The 18581-nt window shown below is 42.8% G+C and overlaps 1 protein-coding gene across 3 annotated transcripts in view; it reads right to left on the reverse strand.

The window, feature by feature from the left end:
* Nucleotides 1-18581, reverse strand: part of CACNB2 (calcium voltage-gated channel auxiliary subunit beta 2) — a 239513-nt gene that overhangs the window by 161227 nt on the left and 59705 nt on the right. The window contains exon 1 of one of the 3 annotated variants that reach the window (XM_085876661.1): nt 14908-15982. The exons of the other annotated variants lie outside the window; for them this stretch is intronic. Coding sequence (XP_085732787.1) covers nt 14908-14943 — 36 coding nt within the window. The 5' untranslated portion in view covers nt 14944-15982. Of the gene's footprint in view, nt 1-14907; nt 15983-18581 lie in introns of those variants that run through there. 3 annotated transcript variants of the gene reach the window in all.

Consider the following 18581-nt stretch of genomic DNA (forward strand, 5'->3'; position numbering starts at 1 on the left):
CACCGCCCCTTGAATAGTTTCACCCAATCAGCTATCTGAGTATTCAGAGCATGAGTTTCTTGTAATAAAATAATGTCAGCTTTTGCTTTCTCGATTGCTTGAAGAGTTTGTACTTTCCATAAGGTGGAACGACCTCCATTTATATTCAGAGATATAATGTTCAATTCCATCATTGATTGTTTTGTGGAATTAAGTCACTTTCCTCATTTAGCTCCTTGTTTGCCTTTGTAACATCTTTCCTTAAGTGCTGAAATTCAGGTTCCTTAAGGTCCTTCCCTTACAGCAAAGGCTTTGCAGCTGAAATGAAGGCCAGAATATTGGGGAAATGATCTTTGATTCGCATGTTGCGTTGTCTGAAGGTTTCTTTCAGAAACCTAACAATGTTTTCTTTAACCACTTCAGAGTGCTGATCTTCCTCTTGAGATGCACCAAAAGTTTCTCGCAAAGAGGAAGGAAGGTCATCCAGCCATTACATCTGGTTCATCATGGTCAGTTGATTGTGCTTCAGCAGCTCGCTTTGCTTCTGTGCTACCTGCTCGATCATCGTCTACTTTAGCCTCCTCATCCTCATTCTCCTCAAGCAGGAGGGTGGAGACATCGCCATTAATATCACCATCAGTGATTAATTTGCTTTTGCAAGTTTGATCTCTGCTTTCAGAAATCTCTTTGTTTTCATCGTGAGCAGGTGGCATGATCTCAGCCCAACTCTCACTACTTTGCTCACTATCAGCATCATTGGGACTATTTTCCACTTGTACCACTAACACCTTGCTGCCCTTATCCTCCTTTCCAGTATTTAAAAAGGACCTTTTCAATGGCTTCCGTAAACCTATGTCCACAATCATTCCCTCTGTAGGCTGAGACTCCTCTTTTGTGTCGTTTGCACAACCCACAGGAACATCGGCTGACTCATCATTGACACGATTAACTGCCATACTTGTTATCTCATTATTTATACTGTGCCTATGAACTTCATCAGAACCATTCTTAGCTGTACCTTGGCGTTCCGGCACAGACTCCTGCTCTGCACGTGACTCGTTTTCAACATCCTCTGTAACGTTCACAGGAGGGCCTGCTCTGGTTGCTGTTGCGTATGTTTTCCTCACATTAGGACAATATTGCCTTGTGTGGCCGTACGCTCCGCACTCATAGCTTATTAGCCTCTCTGTTGCCTCAAAACCCTCTGCTCACGTTTTGCTGTTTTAAACATGAGAGATGTTTAACTGTGTCACACCATCTCTTAAAACAACAAAGCAAACCCGTCTAAACGTTTCGATGTGTTAAAGCTTTCTATTCATGGTGCGATGGAAGATTTAATAATTCTCGACACCACAGTATTGTGCTAACCGAGTTTTTGAAGAATTTCTTCCTCAGACAGCGTCGGTAAAACGTTGGACAACAAAATCTTTGATGCCGGAGTGTCCCACGATGAAACGGGAACATACTGGTACTGGTCATCACCCAGAACGAGTCCATTCTGCACAACAACGTATGTGAGGTGGACTTTCGAGACGAAAACAACGATCTTGTGGTTCATTCGAGACGCCGCCCAAATGTTCTCACAAACGTGAGGAGAGCTTCCTCCAGCGAAACGCCTTCCGGCGGCACGAAGCACATACCATGCTTGTCTGTTAACACCTCGTCGGTGTTGTGAGCGGAAGCACCTCGCCGATCTTTACTAGCCATTTTACTAATAAAGAGAAAAAAAATCAAAGAAAGGTGTAATGGTTATAAGCCCAAGTAAAGAGCAGAAAGAAGAAGAAGAAAAAAAAACCTAAATAAATAACTAGGCGGGAAACCCACCGTTCCACTATCACTAACCAGTAACCACCTTGAGTGGTTAGCCTCAAAACACACACACATATATATATATATATATATATATATATATATATATATATATATATATATATATATATATATATGTATATATATATACATATCTCTCTAGATAAGACAAACCAAGGAGAAAGGGGTAAAGAAAAACGAAAAACAAAACATTAGACGATAAGAAGAGAGAAAGGAGAAGCAAAACAGGCTCCGCACCTCCCGCTAGAGACTGAGCAACAGCGCCCTGTGATAGCACGTGCGTGCCAAGCGAGAGAGGGAGAGGGGGAGAGAGAGAGAGAGAGAGAGAGAGAGAGAGAGAGAGAGAGAGAGAGAGAGAGAGAGAGAGAGAGAGAGAGAGAGAGAGAGAGAGAGAGAGAGAGAGAGAGAGAGAGAGAGAGAGAGAGAGAGAGAGAGAGAGAGAGAGAGAGAGAGAGAGAGGGAGAGGGAGGGTGAGAGACAGAGGGAGAGACAGAGGGAGAGACAGAGGGAGAGACAGAGGGAGAGGGAGAGAAAGAGACAGAGGGAGAGGGAGAGGGAGAGACAGAGGGAGAGACAGAGACAGAGGGAGAGGGAGAGGGAGAGACAGAGGGAGAGACAGAGACAGAGACAGAGGGAGCTTTTCTTGTCTTGTAGCTTTCCAGTTTTGCAATAGAAATCAATCACTTGATAAGAGCAGTCTCTGAGCTCTTTTTGCAACCAAGTGGTATTCCAAAAACAAAAAAACGCACGGAGAAAGAAAAGCTAATCCTATGTAACAGCGGTGATAATAACTCAGAGAGACGTCAGTCTCACACAATCCACATATGCATGAAAAGGTCTTCAGAGAGCATACAGAAAGGACTTGCCTCTGTGTTAATTTCTTTAAACTGATGTAGTAAAACATCGGAAGGCAGCACCATATGGGCGAGTCTCCAGGCAATATCACCAGTCCTTTTTACAATTGATGAAATATACAACGCGGACCATTGCGGATGGGAGAGAAGCCCAGAAGGCAGTTTTTCTTTCCATCGAGCCCCAAATGAGGCAGGCCGTAATGAGGGAAATCGAATTGAAAGGCACAAATGGTAGAATTTTTTTTGTCTTTCCTTGAGAGTGGTGATGAGGATAACAAAATAGATATTGTGGAGTTATCAGCCGGTAAGTTATAGCTCATACATAACTGTGGTGGTGAATGGTGATCACCAATGTCAGCAGTGAAGCTCAGGTTGTACCTGGGCTACACTCCTCAAACCAGTTTTTTCTTGAAGATATCCTGCAGAGAACCAGCTGTTCCTATTGCAATCATGAAGGTCTCAAGCTGTGCTCCCTCTTCTTATGGATAAGGCAAGCAACTACACATCACCAACTAAGGGTTAATAAGCCCTCCTGGAGGCTGTATAAAAAAAAAATGAAAGCAAAGCAGGGCCAAGCACATCCCAGAAAATTACATAAAATTCAGCTGGCAACCCATCAAAGCCAGAAGCCTTATGGTCAACAAGGCCATCCAGCACAGTTTTAAGTTCACAAAGACTAATATTTTCATCCAAGAAGTGTCGCTGATGCTCATCTATCTGTGGTAAATTAGTTGCAATACTTTGCATTGCAGGCATATCGTTAGGCTGATAGGAAAACACAAAGTGGCCAATTTCTGTATTGTCATCCAGAATATGCCCATCACTCAACCGAAGACTAAGCAATTGCTGGCTCGCCATGGTCGTCTTCTCCAACTTAAATAAAATCCTTACAACATGTGTCTGCAGACAGTAAACCACTTACTCTCAGCCTGACTAAGGTGCCAATACCATCGCCTTAAACTAGTTCCTTAAGCAGAGTTTGTTTTTCATAGAGGAGTTGACACCTTTTAACATCACTGAGGTCCTTGGCCCTCCGTGTAGTCAAAGAATCTCTTGTTTTAAGGTGTCGATACATAATTGTTTACTTCGAAAGCAATTCGTTTTGTATTGCTGACAGAACACACAGATTTGCGCCTGAGGCCAAAGCGCCTAAAAACTTGCAGGACTTCCTGTCGTACCTGGGCTACACTCCTCAAAGATCTGATACCAGTTTTTTTCTTGAAGATATCCTGCACAGAACCAGCTGTTCCTATTGCAATCACGAAGCTCCCAAGTTGTGCTCACACCAATACCCCCAAAATGCTGTCACAAGATAGCACCATGTCCCATCACTTACTGAGATTTATAAACTGATGTTGTAGTTACACAACCCCTCTCCCAAAAAAACCTTGAAAGATGACTTGAAAAGAGGGTCGCTCAGAAGGGAAGTATTAAAACACCAATACAACGTGCGGTGTTGAAAACCAGGAAGTGACGAGCACAGTTTTACTAAGGAATGGTCAGAGAAACCAGAAGGAACAATATCTGTACGTGTCACAAGATTGATAGCAGAGTTAGGAATGTAAAATTTATCAAGTTGAGCAAGTGAAAGATGATTTAGTAAAACCTGACACCAGCTGAATTGTTGTATCAGAAGATAGGTGTTGCAAGAAATGAAAGGAATCGTTAAAAAAAAAATGTTCCTCTATCTGTACCGTCACTTGGAGCACAGACATTAACAAAAAACAAATCGTTTATGATTGTATTCAAGTTCCACAGAGGCTAGAGAGCCTGGGATGATTTCTTTTAAAATAGGGGGAGAGACAGACAAACGTGGATTCACAAAGAAAGCAATACCCGCACTCACAGCATCCGTATTACTAAAAAAAAAAAAACACAAGTGCCATTCAGCTGTTGCTGCCAATCAGCCATACAGTCTGGAGTGGCACGAGTCTCTTGTAATAAGAGGACATCAATTTTTTCCTTCCTGGCTAATTGCACAGTCTGCGACCGACCGCAGCTGACTGTGTCCACCATTGATATTCAAACTGGCCATGTTCATGAAGACATAAGCAGCACCTCAACCATTATGGGTTTAATCCTCTCCTTGCTGTAACAAGATACCTTTCCAATCTTTTAAGCAAGTTATCAGAAACATGAAGGGTTGCAGATATTGCTACACAACACCCTGAGCGCCAACAATGAAGGTGTGAGTATCAGCGAAGAAATCGCTAATTTTCCCGCGCCTTTTACGACACGTTTTTTGTAAGAAATTCATGATTTCAGTAGGAGGGATGGAATCTCCAGGGACACGCTCTGACGGGAAGTCGGCCTCACCATCACTTACTGAGGCAACAGAAGAGCCCCCATCAGAGTCACAATCATTGCATCGAGAATCCATTGCCGAAGAAACGGGCTCATCAAAGCAACACTGAGATTTCATCCTGAGCATTCTGCTGTACAGGAGCTGGATAAGGCTTGGCTACCTCACCGGATGAGTCAATCACAGACAGATCGCCAGTTAGTACACATTCACTGCTTCCCATAGAGGGAGGGGGGGGCATGATCAACACAAGGTTCAACGAGGGACAAACATGGAGGCTCAAGCTCACATGGAACTTGAACAATTGACCACCCAAGAGACTCGAGTGCTGTCTGGAGAACACATAATTTCCAGATATTTATCACACAATCCTCAACCGACCCTGAAAGTAGAGGAGGTTGAGGAATTACCTCAGCTGGAGGTGAGTGCCAAGGAGGAGGAGGCTGTGCTCCTTTACTAACCACTTGAGCGAAGGTTGGGGGACCAGCCAAGACCTTATTGTCTGGTTCGTTGAGATCAGGGGAAGATGAGAGGGTTCTTTTCCTATTTTTCTGTTTGTCTCCAATGGGGCTCTCAACACCCATAGTATTAACATTATCAACGGTGATCTCAGTAGCATCCTGGTGGACATCACCAGCCAGGCTCGTGACTCCACTCGTGGATCAGGAGTCTTTTAAATGACCACATTGGCCACACTCAAAGCAAACTAGAGACTCTGTGGAGACAAACACCCTAGAAGTGTACCCCTCGACCTTGAAGGGCAATACCGCATTTAATGAGGTTACACCACGCGGTAAAATCATACAAAGAAAACGACGAAAGGACACGATGTGTTTTAAACAGTTATTTTCCCCTCGTAAAAGAACCATAGTAACTGAAGAAACAACACAACCAAGATTGTTGAGTTCGTTAACCAGTTTTATGTTCTTAATGAACGGAGGAATATTACAGAGGGAAACTCGAACTGCCGGCGTGTCGAGAGGACATTCCTGGACAAACACGTCGGGAGGAAAAAAAAAACTCCCATGCTTGACTACTTGAGCAACCATGTTTACTGTGGAAACAAAGATTACCACATGTTTATTCATGCGAGAAGCAGCTTTTACATTCTCCAAACCGATTATATCTCCTCAACGGCGAGGATAACCGCCTCCACGTCGATTCCCAACGGAGGCGTACAAACTAACCTGTGTTTCCGGGTTAGAGTTTCAAAAGCCGTGTAACGAGAGCTATCCGCCATCGTTTCCACGTTTAAATAAAGAAAGTCTTAACGAAGCCTCGAGGCTCCGATAAACAAATGAAAAAAACTAAACATATAATCATAAAAATGACGAAAAAGGAGAATTCGATCATAATTTATAACACGAAGTGAGAAATACGAGGAGGGAAATGCCCCATCGGGAACCCTTTCCGGTACCACTGCACATGCGCTCTCGACTCACATTCTCTCTGTCTGAATAGGGAGGGGGGTGGTGGTTAGCTTGAAAAGGGAATACACAAAGACACAGCGCAAAGGAGAGGGTGGGGGAGACAAAGAACGAACACAGACAGCTACAAAACACCAACACAAGGAGATGCCATGATACTGCACTGAGCTCACCAATTGCCAGCAGAGAGAGCGAGACAGACAAAGAGAGAGAGAGAGAGAGAGAGAGAGGGACAGAGGGACAGAGGGACAGAGGGAGAAGGAGAGCGAGACAGAGAGAGACACAGAGGCAGACTAAGAGAGAGAGAGAGAGAGAGAGAGAGAGAGAGAGAGAGAGAGAGAGAGAGAGAGAGAGAGAGAGAGACAGAGACAGAGACAGAGAGAGAGAGAGAGAGAGAGAGAGAGAGAGAGAGAGAGAGAGAGAGAGAGAGACAGACAGAGAGACAGACAGAGAGACAGACAGAGAGACAGACAGAGAGACAGACAGAGAGACAGACAGAGAGACAGAGAGACAGACAGAGAGACAGACAGAGAGACAGAGAGACAGACAGAGAGACAGACAGAGAGACAGAGAGACAGAGAGACAGAGAGACAGACAGAGAGACAGACAGAGAGACAGACAGAGAGAGAGACAGAGAGACAGACAGAGAGACAGACAGAGAGACAGAGAGACAGAGAGACAGAGAGACAGAGAGACAGAGAGACAGACAGACAGAGACAGACAGAGAGAGACAGAGACAGAGAGACAGAGAGAGACAGACAGAGAGAGACAGAGACAGGCAGAGAGAGACAGACAGAGACAGACAGAGAGAGACAGAGAGAGACAGAGACAGAGAGAGACAGAGACAGGCAGAGAGAGACAGACAGAGACAGACAGAGAGAGACAGAGAGAGACAGAGACAGAGAGAGACAGAGACAGAGAGACAGACAGAGCAAAGTTAACAATTTAACAACAATCCCTAATGGGGATAGAGTTCAAGCAAACATTTTAAAGCTTCAGTCTTGGACATACTTCTCTTTGTAGTCTCACCCCGAAGGGGATTAGACGCTATTGCAATGCCCATGTGTATGTGTGTGTGTCCGTGTTCGTGTCTCAATATATTTTCGCTTTAAAATGTTTTTCTCTGCAACTGAAGGTCTGATCGATGCAACAATTTAACTAGAACGGGCACTCAGTAGAGCGCACACCTTCGCCAATGCTACATTTGCCCCCCCCCCTCAGAAACCGTTGATTGTGAGGGTATTTAATCCCATACCACATCTGCCATCTCATATGTGTTATGATGGCTTAAAAACATTAAATTTCCTGCTGTTTGTCACGTACATTGTACAATTTCTGTATGAACTCCTTGACCTTTTTGGGTGTCGGTGTCAAGTCAATCTGATGACAACTGGTCACATTATAAGAAATCAAATATTACACATCACAGGATAGGGAATTGAATTCTAAACATTTTGAATCTACTTACATGCAAATTGTATAAGAATTGACCGCGTTATGATAATAAAGGTCGTTGACCCCCCTGACCTTTGACCCAAACCGCTAACAAAGGTAATGACGTCATTGTATCATATCATACATCACAAGATTGGGCATTGAATTCACAACATTTTGGCATTGGTTGCATGTAAATTGGATAAAAATCGACCGCACTATGGCAAAATGACGATTTTGACCTTTTCATGACCTCGACCTTGACCTTTGTACTCTTAATTTTGTAATTGGTATTACAGTGTGGGGAACAGAACAGTCAACATTTTGTGTTGGTTTCATGCAAATCGGATAAGAATTGACCATGTTATGACTAAAACCGCACATTTTGCAATGTCGTGACCCCCCCTGATCTTTGACTCCCAACCGCTAATGAGGGTTATTACGTCATTGTGTCACGTCACATATCACAAGATGGGGCATTGAATTCTGAAAATTTTGGCATTAGTTGCATGCAAATTGGATACAAATTGACCGCGCTATGGTAAAAAGACGATTTTGACCTTTTCATGACCTTGACCTTTGACCCGATCGCTCCCAAATTCTAATCAAATGGTCCTCGGATAATAACCAATCATCCCACCAAATTTGCTGCAATTCAGTTCAATACTTTTGGAGTTATGCGAATAACAAACAAACAAACAAACAAACACACATATTCACAAATAAATAAATAAGTAAATACACAGCGATCAAAACATAACCTTCGCAACAAAGTTTGCGAAGGTAAACATAGGAGGGACTCCCCATGGAGAATATTTTATTGCTAACTCTGATGTTATCAGTCACATGATATGGCAGCCATATTGAATGAAAGGAAAAAAATTGGACATTTTCTCCGAAAAAAATTGAAACTTTGCAAATGTCATCAACTGCCCATGAGGTGGATAGGGCAATCACGATGACATCATCAGTAAAGTGGTATTCCAGCCATAATTGGTTGAATTTTAATCCTTATCCAAAAATCTGAAATATTATACATCTGATCTTTGACTCGATGCGAGTGAAGAATTAAATGTACGACATCATATATCACATGGTACAGCAACTATATTGGATTGAAGGGAAAAAAATTTGGATATAATTTTCTCTGAAACCACCCAACAAACAAAATTGAAACTTGGCATATGTTATCAACTCCCCATGGGGTATAAAGGGCCAGAACGATGGTGAAGTGATATTCCAGCCATAATTGGTTGAATTTAAATACTTATCTGAAAAATGTGAAATTTCATATATCTGATCTATGACCCAATGTGAGGGAAGAATTCAATTTATGACATACAAAACTCATGCCAAGAAACTATGTGATGAAATAAATAGGATGCATGGATGATACAGTTATATAAATACGAGCCATAATAATCCAAATAGCAGAGGTCCATAATCGTAGCATGTTCAGTTAATGATAGTATTTTTGTTCAGAATGAATTCGTGAGGCGAGACTATGCACTCCATGAGTGCCGTTTTAGTTAGAAAAGCCTTTTATAATAAAACTCTCACAACTGTTTAAAAAAAAAAAAAAACTCAAAATAGCTTATTTCAGTCCACTGGGGGACAAAGGCCTCCCTCCATAAAGGTTAAGGTCAAATTGGCATTCTGGCCACTCTTGCCAATTGCTTGATTGGTGAGTGAGCAGCCGTGGAATCAAACTCACACCAACCAGTCAGTGGAGAAAGAAGCAAGTCATTAAACCACATGACCAAATAGCCATTCATTTTCCACAGGGAGGTAAAATAAAATCAAAACATTGTGACAAAGCTAAACACAAGTACCTTAGCCCAGACACAGAAGTGTAGGGTTGTGCAGAGCTTGTCAAAACAAGTATACACATTGGCCCTCAAGCCAAAATACATGATCATTCAAGCTCACTCGCTTTTCTCCATCGAGAAACTTTCTTTGTTCAAAAAATTTATTTTTATTTTAAAATATTAGGATAAAGCCAAGCTCAAAAGACCATATGCACTTTAGTCCAAAGACCAACGTCTTCTTCTCAATGCGAGAAAGCCACAACTGGTCATGAAAGCTATGAAAAGCTTATTCAAGCAAAATACTCCCATTTAGTCCAAAATGCATTGTCATACAAAAAGCCACCACTTCTATCTTACTGGAAACATCAGCAAGACAAATATCAGGAGGTCGGTAAACTTCTGATGTAGGGATGACCCAGCCACTCCATATGTTTAATAAAACACAAATCATCATCAATAAATCGGTAAACTTCCTATTTAGGGACGTCACGGACACTTCCTAGGTTTAATACAACACAAGTCTTCAAAAAAAAATGAATAGCAAGATTTGGAACGAATAGCAAAAATGAATAGCAAGACATTTTGAGTTGGCCAGTAAAGCGTGCTTTTTCTTTGCTTATGGACGGGAAGGCAATGCATCGACTGATAAAGTTTTGACAACATGTCATTCAAAAGGTCCAGAAGTACAGTTTGGAACTATTTTGGGAAGGTTAAAGAAGACAGTCTGAAAGTTGCATGCTCACTTTGTTCAACATAAATTTCTCATCCCTGTAATATATCCAATATGTCAAAACATTTGAAAACCAAACACCAGAGAGAGAAAGAGAGAAAGAGAGAAAGAGAGAAAGAGAGAAAGAGAGAAAGAGAGAAAGAGAGAAAGAGAGAAAGAGAGAGAGAGAGAGAGAGAGAGAGAGAGAGAGAGAGAGAGAGAGAGAGAGAGAGAGAGAGAGAGAGAGAGAGAGAGAGAGAGAGAGAGAGAGAGAGAGAGAGAGAGAGAGAGAGAGAGAGAGAGAGAGAGAGAGAGAGAGAGAGAGAGAGAGAGAGAGAGAGAGAGAGAGAGAGAGAGAGAGAGAGAGAGAGAGAGAGAGAGAGAGAGAGAGAGAGAGAGAGAGAGAGAGAGAGAGAGAGAGAGAGAGAGAGAGAGAGAGAGAGAGAGAGAGAGAGAGAGAGAGAGAGAGAGAGAGAGAGAGAGAGAGAGAGAGAGAGAGAGAGAGAGAGAGAACCGATCAGTAACATTTGGGAATGCAGGTTCAAAGAAACAACAAGTTCACTTTCGCATACGATGATTGAAAGCACTTTCGCACCAGTACGGTGCCTTTCCTTCCCCTCCCATCATGCTGCCTTCCCTGCCCCTCCCCTAATGTTACCTTCACGACTCTACTGAATGAAAATTAAAGCCTGATGTTGGCTTTGTGGTTCGGGTGCCTGGCTTGGGATCTTAGGATCCTGAGGTCGAGCCCTGTTTGACACTGAATTAACACCGGGTGGGGTCGACTCAGCCTGTCATCCTTCCGAGGTCAGCGAAATGACTACCAGTGTACTGGTATAGGGGCACAGCATCAGCAGCATAGTTGCACCCCAACAAAATGATATGCTACCCGGCAGCCAAGCTGACATACGCAAGAAGAAAAAGAAGAAGAATGAAAATTGGGTGTTTAGGTTAATTTAAATGCCCCTTTTGAAGATAATTAACGGCTTCCCGAAATGAACGGCTTATTTTTTATTAGCCCAAGTTCACCTCACAGGGGTCGTAGCTGCCATTTTGATTCGGCCTGTTCAAACATGCCTTGCCTTGGAAACACGATCCACTCTCACGGACTAATTAAAGTATATAATCGAAATATTATTACAGATTTGAGAATCGGATCTTTTGGACTAAATAAGTCTCGAATTCTGAAGTAAAATCTGAAAAATTTAAGAAGTTATTAATTCGCCAAGCATTGGATTGTTGGCTCACTGACCGGGAATGCAAGTTGGTTTTGGACCGTTTACCCGTGTCAGTTGGAGAGACGAGTGTTTCCAAAGAAGCTTGAGGTAAATGGGGGGTGGGGGGGTGAGAGTTTGGGATGAGGTAAGCAAGAAAGGAGGGGAAGGGAAGGCAGCATCACAGAATATGGCTTTATTTTAATTAAAACTAAAATGTGCCTTTATTGAATAACAGCTATATTTAATAAAGTGCTTTTATTACCGCTTCATAGAGTTCCAATTTCATGATAGTGGGTACACAGGATGACAGTCGGAGTACAAGTCTCATCACTCAGGGGAATCCCATGTTATGATCTCTAAAAATGGTACGTGCTATTTGAACCTGTCTGAACGTGCTGTTTGAATGTACCCCATTTCGTTCAATACTGTACCAATTGTGGCAGACAGGACGTCCAGTTTTACATCCATCCGAAGAACAGCAAATGCTGATGAATCGGCCTGCCCATGAAACTGTAAGAGGTTAACCCCCCCGCCCAAACCCTCCCTCCTCCCTCAAATCCTCTTCTCGCTTATTCAAGGCTAATAAGCAAACTGATGTACATGTTATTCACATATGTGAATTAAATCAACATTACAGGCAACGAAAATCGGCTTGGGAGAGTCAAAAAAAATTTACTTCTTTTTTTAGAAACTATTATGTACGTGTACACTTTTATATACACCCTGCAAAAATTCCTTTGGGGGAGGGAGGGAGGGGAAGGGGAGCAGGAGTTGGAAGGAGGGAGGGAACGAGGTTGGTGGGAGTCTGGAGGGGGTGGGGTGGAGTGGGAATCTGGAGAGGAACGGGTGGGGTGGGAATCTGGAGAGAGAGAGAGAGAGAGAGAGACAGAGAGAGAGACGGAGAGAGAGAGAGAGAGAGAGAGAGAGAGAGAGAGAGAGAGAGAGAGAGAGAGAGAGAGAGAGAGAGAGAGAGAGAGAGAGAGAGAGAAGAGAGAGAAAGAGAGAAAGAGAGAAAGAGAGAAAGAGAGAAAGAGAGAAAGAGAAAGAGAGAGCAAGTGAGAAAGAGAGAAAGAGAGAGCAAGTGAGAAAGAGAGAAAGAGAGAGCAAGTGAGAAAGAGAGAAAGAGAGAGCAAGTGAGAAAGAGAGAAAGAGAGAGCAAGTGAGAAAGAGAGAAAGAGAGAGCAAGTGAGAAAGAGAGAAAGAGAGAGCAAGTGAGAAAGAGAGAAAGAGAGAGCAAGTGAGAAAGAGAGAAAGAGAGAGCAAGTGAGAAAGAGAGAAAGAGAGAGCAAGTGAGAAAGAGAGAAAGAGAGAGCAAGTGAGAAAGAGAGAAAGAGAGAGCAAGTGAGAAAGAGAGAAAGAGAGAGCAAGTGAGAAAGAGAGAAAGAGAGAGCAAGTGAGAAAGAGAGAAAGAGAGAGCAAGTGAGAAAGAGAGAAAGAGAGAGCAAGTGAGAAAGAGAGAAAGAGAGAGCAAGTGAGAAAGAGAGAAAGAGAGAGCAAGTGAGAAAGTGAGAAAGTGAGAAAGTGAGAAAGTGAGAAGAGAGAGCAAGTGAGAAAGAGAGAAAGAGAGAGCAAGTGAGAAAGAGAGAAAGAGAGAGCAAGTGAGAAAGAGAGAAAGAGAGAGCAAGTGAGAAAGAGAGAAAGAGAGAGCAAGTGAGAGAGAGAGAGAGAGAGAGCAAGTGAGAGAGAGAGAGAGAGAGAGAGCAAGTGAGAAAGAGAGAGAGAGAGAGAGAGAGAGAGAGAGAGAGAGAGAGAGAGAGAGAGAGAGAGAGAGAGAGAGAGAGAGAGAGAGAGAGAGAGAGAGAGAGAGAGAGAGAGAGAGAGATAGAAAGAGAGAAAGAGAGAAAGAGAGAAAGAGAAAGAGAGAAAGAGAAAGAGAAAGAGAAAGAGAAAGAGAAAGAGAAAGAGAAAGAGAGAAAGAGAGAGAGAAAGAGAGAAAGAGACAGAGAAAGAAAGAGACAGAAACAAAGAGAGAAAGAGACAGAAAGAGAGAAAGAGAAAGAGAGAAAGAGAGAAAGAGAGAAAGACAGAAAGAGAGAAAGAGAAAGAGAGAAAGAGAGAAAGAGAAAGAGAGAAAGAGAGAAAGAGAAAGAGAGAAAGAGAGAAAGAGAAAGAGATAGAGAAAGAAAGAAAGACAGAGACAGAGACAGAGAGAGACAGAAAGAGAAAGAGACAGAGACAGAGACAGAGACAGAGAGAGAGAGAGAGAGAGAGAGAGGACAGAGACAGAGACAGAGACAGAGACAGAGACAGAGACAGAGACAGAGACAGAGACAGAGACAGAGACAGAGACAGAGACAGAGAGGAGGGTGGGTTTAGCTGAAGTGTGTGTCTGTGTTTTAACTGTTTAATTATTCACTGGGCAAATTCATACTTGGAAACAATCAACAAACACTATCATCACAAATGGATGCAGAGATGGACAGGCAACAACCATTATTCAAAGAAAGATGTATGGATGGCTTCACATGATAATTTCTTGTCACCATCCCTCCATTGTTTCCATACTTTTTGGTACACCATCCCTACATCCTTTGAAATTAAGAAAAAGCTTTTTATTACTTGTCATCTCCAGAATGAATGACGTTTGTGTTGGTCCGTAAACTGTTTTGACTTCACATTCCATGAGGGATACATTTAGCAAATGCTTCGTTCATGCCAGACTGTATTGAGCAACAAATGGAAAGACAACCAGATTTGTAGATGGGGGTGGTGGTGGGTGGGAGTGGCCATGGAGGGGTAAGGGGCAGGAGAAAAAAAAACCTAAACTACAATTGCTTCCCAACAAGTGAATCAGTGTGAGAGATGGACAAAATTATACCTCAAGGTGGCTACAGAATGGTAGTGAAAATTTTTTTTTTAACCTCCAGTAAAGTTTATAATCCGCTGTCAGAATTTGTACACAACACATTTTTATACCACCATGACTCTTTACAAATGGTGTGCTTTGGACAAGACAATACCACATAAGACACTTTGTTTCAGCCAAGACACCAGGCTGAGAACTTTATGGTTACAGGGATGTTAAAAAGACGACTCTAGATTAACTAGACCACAAACATCTTGTCTGGCATACACTAAGGATTGGGCACAACATTCAGATTCATCCACAGGTGACCTACAAATGGGAGGGTAAAACCTGCGTCTCCTTTAATACATTTGTTTATATATATATGTATATATATATATATATATATATATATATATATATATATATATATATATATATATATATATTACAGTGAAGAGTATGTAAATATTTGGAAGCCCGGTGCATGGGCCTTGGACAGAGAGCTCAAATGACCTATTATGGTAGTGAATCCTTCTCGAGAAAAGAGAGGTACGCTTACCCAAGACACAGTCTTGCCCTTTGTAGCCTTGGCCATTGCCGCTAGCCAGAGCTGTGGGCATGGCAGCTCCAGTTGAAAGGAGTCTCTGGGCTACAGTCAATATCTGAGCATTCGGACGAGTCACTAAGGCATGTTATGACAACCATGGATGATGATCTGTATGAAGTCGATGGGGTAATGTGGGGGGAGACCTGTTCAAAGCTCTGCTTGGAAGACGATAGGAGTAGGTAATGTGGCGATGAAAGACGACATCAAAGTGTCAGAAAGACTTTTTTGACTTGGCTTTTCACGGTGAAGAGTCAGGAAGGATTGGAGGACTTGGAATCTCCAGCAGGTGTAGTGGGTCACCGCCAGGCTGAGTTGAGTCAACGAGAGTAGAGACAAGGAGAGTAGGAGGCTCATTTCCCACGCTCGCAGTACGGCTACTCTTGCACGGAGGTGTGAAAAGTTCCCACGAAAAGCGCGCGAACCGCCCGGACACGTGTTCACGGCATGTCTGCCGCCACTGCACGGTGCTGCGGAGGGTCGTCCTGCTTCTCGTTCGGACGGGGTATAACAGGGTGGGAGTCCTACCTGCAAGTGAAAACAGAACAGATTGCCTGGAAAGTCACGACCGGGGGCTGACGATGGTCCGGATGGTTGCGGCTGAGCTGCTTCGATCCTATTACCGCAGTTCCTTCTGTAGGCCGAACGGCTTGGCCAGGCAGGCGGCTTGGTGGGGGGTGATCTCTTCTCTCTCCACGGCGCCTGTTCAATAATGCATGGACAGGTGTCGACTTCCTGCAGCGTTTCTCCCACCTCTTTCTGTCTCTGTCTATCCTCCCGCCCACTAGCCCGCCCAACTCTCTCTCGACGTGCAACACTCCCGACTTCCCGTGCAACACTCCCGACTTCCCGTGAAATGAAAGCAACGCACCATTACCCGCACTATTACGCACCATCGTCCTCTCCCTCTCTTCTTCCTACATTTCCTTTGATTAAAAATCTTTTGATCATCTCTCCCTTTCCCTCTCGATCCATTCCATATCCATCCCTTCAACATGCATTGCTTTGAGCACCAACCAGGCTTGCTCCCTCTCCTTTGGGGTGGTGGTTGTTGTTGTTTTACTGTCGGTACTATTTTCAAGCACGTTAGTCATAGGACCACCTTCGTTGTCGTCTGCTTTCTCACAGTTCTGAGGTCACTATTATAGCAGCAGGAGACAATGTGTTATTGTGGGACAAACAGTTGTTAATTTTAAGGACTCTGTGTCCCTGTGTCTCTGTGTCTCTGTGTCTCTGTGTGTGTGTATGTATATATATATATATATATATATATATATATATATATATATATATATATATATATATATATATATATCTCTGTCTCTGTCTCTGTCTCTGTCTCTGTCTCTCTCACAAAACCTTCGCTTTCATCTGTGGGCTGATAGGAAGGCCCAGCCTAGAGGTATGCACACTTGCCTCGAAGCTGTCTAGCCTCGCTCTGAATCCCCACCCAGCTATAAACTGTCCTCATGTACTGTATAAACTGGCTATAAACTGTTTCACAGATAGGGTGATTCATCAATGTGTGTGCCGTCCCTCGGATGGACGTTAAATATCCCACTGTGCACTTCGCGAAGAGTAGGCGAGCTATTGCCGACACCCTGAACAAATTCCAAGTTCCTGCTCTAACTACTTTGTCGAGCGTCAGGCCTGGCTAGCCGGTTCGTGAAAGACTTGGGTGAAAAACTTCCCCGATAAACCCGCACAAACACGTGGGAAAATCGTGGCCGTTAGAGAAGAAGTACAGTTTTATCTTGAGCTAATTATTTGTCTGGATGCGAGTCATTTCCCACTTCACCATACTTCACCCCGACCTCGTAGATTTTCCTTCTGTCTATCATTTCCATTGGCAGACACTATAATACAGCAGGTCACGTATTAAGCTCAGGATGCTCCACGAATAGAACGTCCTGCTTAATACTGCATGGCAGAGCAAAAATCTCATTATATGGATGAACAGAGGTCGACATAAAAATGCAGGAGAAGCTTTCTGAGAACACGTGGTGCACTTTCACTGGAGTCACGTAGAAAAGGTAAAATTGGGGAGAATGGCAACACCTCCTGTCATCTGAGTAAGATTGGTGTTAAGCACCATACTTGCATGGCAAGTGACCCGTATTTTGCGGGTTTGACCCGTTTTCTTTCTTTAGACCCACGGACCCGTTTTCGTATTGTTAAAACCCGTATTGGATCACATATGGAAAGTACGAAAAATTTCAAAAATGCAATGTTTAGCTTCCATTCCACTTGCATGGATTCACACACAGAGTGACAGATCTGTAGCGATCTCTATCCAACATGCAAGGAACCACTCTAATCTAACTCTACTGGCTGGGTGACGTCATGAGCTTTTCCCAAACCATCAATTCCTTCAATCCTCACCTGTACGCTTCGTCACTTCCTCTCGTCTACCATTTGTGGTCACCCCCAAATCAATCGGTCGGTCCGTTTGCTTTCCAATTCGCTCTTCGACTTCTTACTGTGATATTTATCAGTACTCTCGAGTATTTTGAATGGTAGGATTCGATTCGGATTGTTTTCATTTGTATACAGGGTGTCCACAAATTACCGTTCCAAATTCAAACTGCAATAAATAAATAAAAAAGGAATGAAATGGGATTTCACGATGCGGTTTGATGATTGTGAATGAACGAAGTTTTATTGTCAAGATCATCGTATCGCATTCATCACCATTTATAATCACTTGGTGCCTATAAACCAGGAAACATTGCTCTTTATTGTGGGGACGCCATTCCATTAAATGTGACGTCATGCGTCACAGGCGACAACTGGAAATGAAAAAAGTAAATACAACTTTGAGGAATTGTTGTGTTCTTTCTTTGGAGTTATCGTCTTTCCAAATATGTTGTTGTTGTTGTTGTTTAATTGTCGGATGTTGAGAGATTATGATGAAGATGATGATGCAAGGGAGAGCATGTAGAACATGAGGAAGACGCCATCTTAACGGAGTCGGACATATGTGAATGTTATGTGCTGCGGAATAAATGGACTGGTCCTTTGCTATCAATTGCATTGTTTCGTTTCTGTTGAGCGATGTAACAGAAATATTATGTATGTATGTGTGTGTATGTGTGTGTATGTTGTCTTACTTGGAACTTCCTTATTATGACTGATTAGTTAACCTCTCAACTAGAGTTTTTGACATGTTTGGTTAACCAATTTTGTGCTGCATTATTTACGGCCACATGGTTCCCTATTGCTTCATTAATTTTTTTCACAGGACTGTGAATTTCAAGTGGTATTTGCAAAAAAACACAACTTGGGTGTCAAGTTGGACGAATAACCTAAATTAAAACAAAAATTAGTTTCAATTCTTCTTTATGTCATCACAAATCTGCAACCGCAGCACGCAAAGGGTTAAAAAAGAAAAAAAAAACCTGCTTTCGACTCCTATGAACCCGTTTTTTATAGCCTTCAACTTGCCATGTATAACAATAATACTCGATAAATTGGGTGCCAGGATAGCCCAGTGGGTAGCGACCTCACCAGTCATCATGGAGTCTGCGATCGATTCCTGATGGCTGTGGATTTGAACTGAAACTGTTGTTCAAACAAAATACAAGCAGGCGGCAATACATCTCAGATTATGCTGTTCTTACTGAAAGGGA

Source organism: Eptatretus burgeri, chromosome 4, assembly GCF_056783735.1.
Source record: "Eptatretus burgeri isolate ZD-2024b chromosome 4, Ebu_testis_v1, whole genome shotgun sequence".
Taxonomy (NCBI): domain Eukaryota; kingdom Metazoa; phylum Chordata; class Myxini; order Myxiniformes; family Myxinidae; genus Eptatretus; species Eptatretus burgeri.